Here is a 1,850-nt window from a genome sequence, read left to right as displayed (position 1 = left end):
CAACCACGTGACCGCGCATCGACTATTCGCCTTCGGAACGAGTATATCCTAGACTTAAGTCGCTCATAAAACATATGGAAGTTTGAGGTTTATGCATGTAAAAAAAAACAGTTACGGACCGATCTGAATTGCAGATTGAGAAAACAACACAAATACTGAAATTTGCTTCCTGCCTCCTCTACTGTATCTAACCCACTGCAGTTTATTCTGTATGTGGACATTYATGTAACATAATAAAAAAAATCGGCGAACATAAGGTTTAGCATCTAACTGACTTTAAATATTTAAAATAATTCTGTTTAATGCCCTTTTTTTCAGTCCTTCCGAGCACAACAACATTAAAAGCCAGCACCATCCTCAGCAACAAACCTCCCATCCAGCCCCGACCGGTGTGCGTCGCCACCCTCCCAGTCCCCCAGAACCCCACACCTGCCAAGACCCTCATACTGCAGAGCCTCCCCTCCATGGACCAGACCAGACCTGGTAGGGAGTTTATTTATTTATTTATTTATTTATTTATTTATTTATTTATTTATAAATGAAACTGTGAAGCCTCTGCTTTTCCTCCCCCAGTCGTCCTCTCTCCGTCCGTCTGCCTCAGTTCGGCTCCTGCTATCGTCAAAATGGAGCCCGTCTCTCCCAGCATCCCCCAGCACTGCTCCAGCCCAACCTCCTCCTCCTCCTCCTCCTCCAGCAGCAAACCCATCGTCCCCGCGACCACGCCGTTACCGGGAAACAACTCCAGCGACATCGATGTGAGTAGGCCGGATGCAGTGACTCACAAGGTTTATTTTACCGAATGAAGTCTGACAATTTCAGATTGAAACCAACGTATCAAAACTTAAATCCTCCCGTCCTCCACCTCCTTTTAGATGAAGGTGCTGAAGAGGCAGCAGAGGATGATAAAGAACAGAGAGTCGGCCTGCCAGTCCAGAAAGAAAAAGAAGGAGTATCTGCAGAACCTGGAGGCCCAGCTGAGGGAGGCCCAGCAGGAGAACGAGCGGCTCCGGAGGGAGAACCAGGCACTGAGGGAGAGACTGGCTGGGAAAGAGGTGAGGGACCGGAAGAGAGGATGACTTTGTTTGGAACATTTGCTTCACATAGGTGACGGAATAAAGGAAACAAAAAAGGCACAAAAAACATTTGATTTTTATGTTGTTTCATTTTGTAGATTAGTTTTTATCACACATGGTCCTGGAAAACAACTGTCACAGCTTTTAGACCTTTGTAGGATTGAATAAAAACAGTGCTCATCCTTTCAATGTCTCAAACTTAGTAATTATTTTAAAAAAATGCTGCAATTTGTTGAAAATTTCCTCCCATAAACATGCACTTTACCTGACTGATGAGTGTAACTGATGGAAGAAAAGARAGCCCAGTTTACTAAACTGTGAAAGTGGCGAAACAGGATCTGAAAACTGTTCAGTGCAAAACAAACGACAAAGAAAAATCGGATTAAACTTGTCAAACTTGTTATTAAACAGTTGTAAAATGTAGCAAGTTAGTGTCCTTTACCTGATGCCATGTTAAAACAGCAACATGCACATGTGTTTACACAATAAGAGGTATTTATTGTGTAAAAAATGCAGTAAATGGGAAATATTCCTAAAGCGCAGTTTTCTTCTGTTTGTTTCAGAGCAGCGAYTCTGTGAGCAACAAGAGAGCCGTGTGCGTCATGGCCGTGCTGCTGTTCATGACCTTCAGCTTCGGACCTGTCAGGTACCTGCCACCGGTCCAGACTCACTTTCTGTCTGTAAAGATTTTTTTATTGTGGTAACCTTTCTCTCTTAAGATTATTTAAGTTTCAGTGTGAAGTTTAGTTCTTTTTAAATTCTTAAACACTTCAGAGA

The 1,850-nt window shown here is 43.0% G+C and overlaps 1 protein-coding gene across 1 annotated transcript in view; it reads left to right on the top strand.

Annotated features, from left to right (window-relative positions):
* atf6b (activating transcription factor 6 beta) overlaps positions 1-1,850 on the top strand; it is a gene marked incomplete in the record, with an annotated part of 21,054 nt that overhangs the window by 13,153 nt on the left and 6,051 nt on the right. Inside the window, 4 exon segments of the mRNA XM_014023942.1 lie at positions 319-483; positions 574-755; positions 873-1,052; positions 1,637-1,719. Coding sequence (XP_013879396.1) covers positions 319-483; positions 574-755; positions 873-1,052; positions 1,637-1,719 — 610 coding nt within the window.

This window comes from Austrofundulus limnaeus, unplaced genomic scaffold (assembly GCF_001266775.1).
Source record: "Austrofundulus limnaeus strain Quisiro unplaced genomic scaffold, Austrofundulus_limnaeus-1.0 Scaffold397, whole genome shotgun sequence".
NCBI lineage: Eukaryota > Metazoa > Chordata > Actinopteri > Cyprinodontiformes > Rivulidae > Austrofundulus > Austrofundulus limnaeus.
This window is presented reverse-complemented; position numbering and strand designations above follow the sequence as displayed.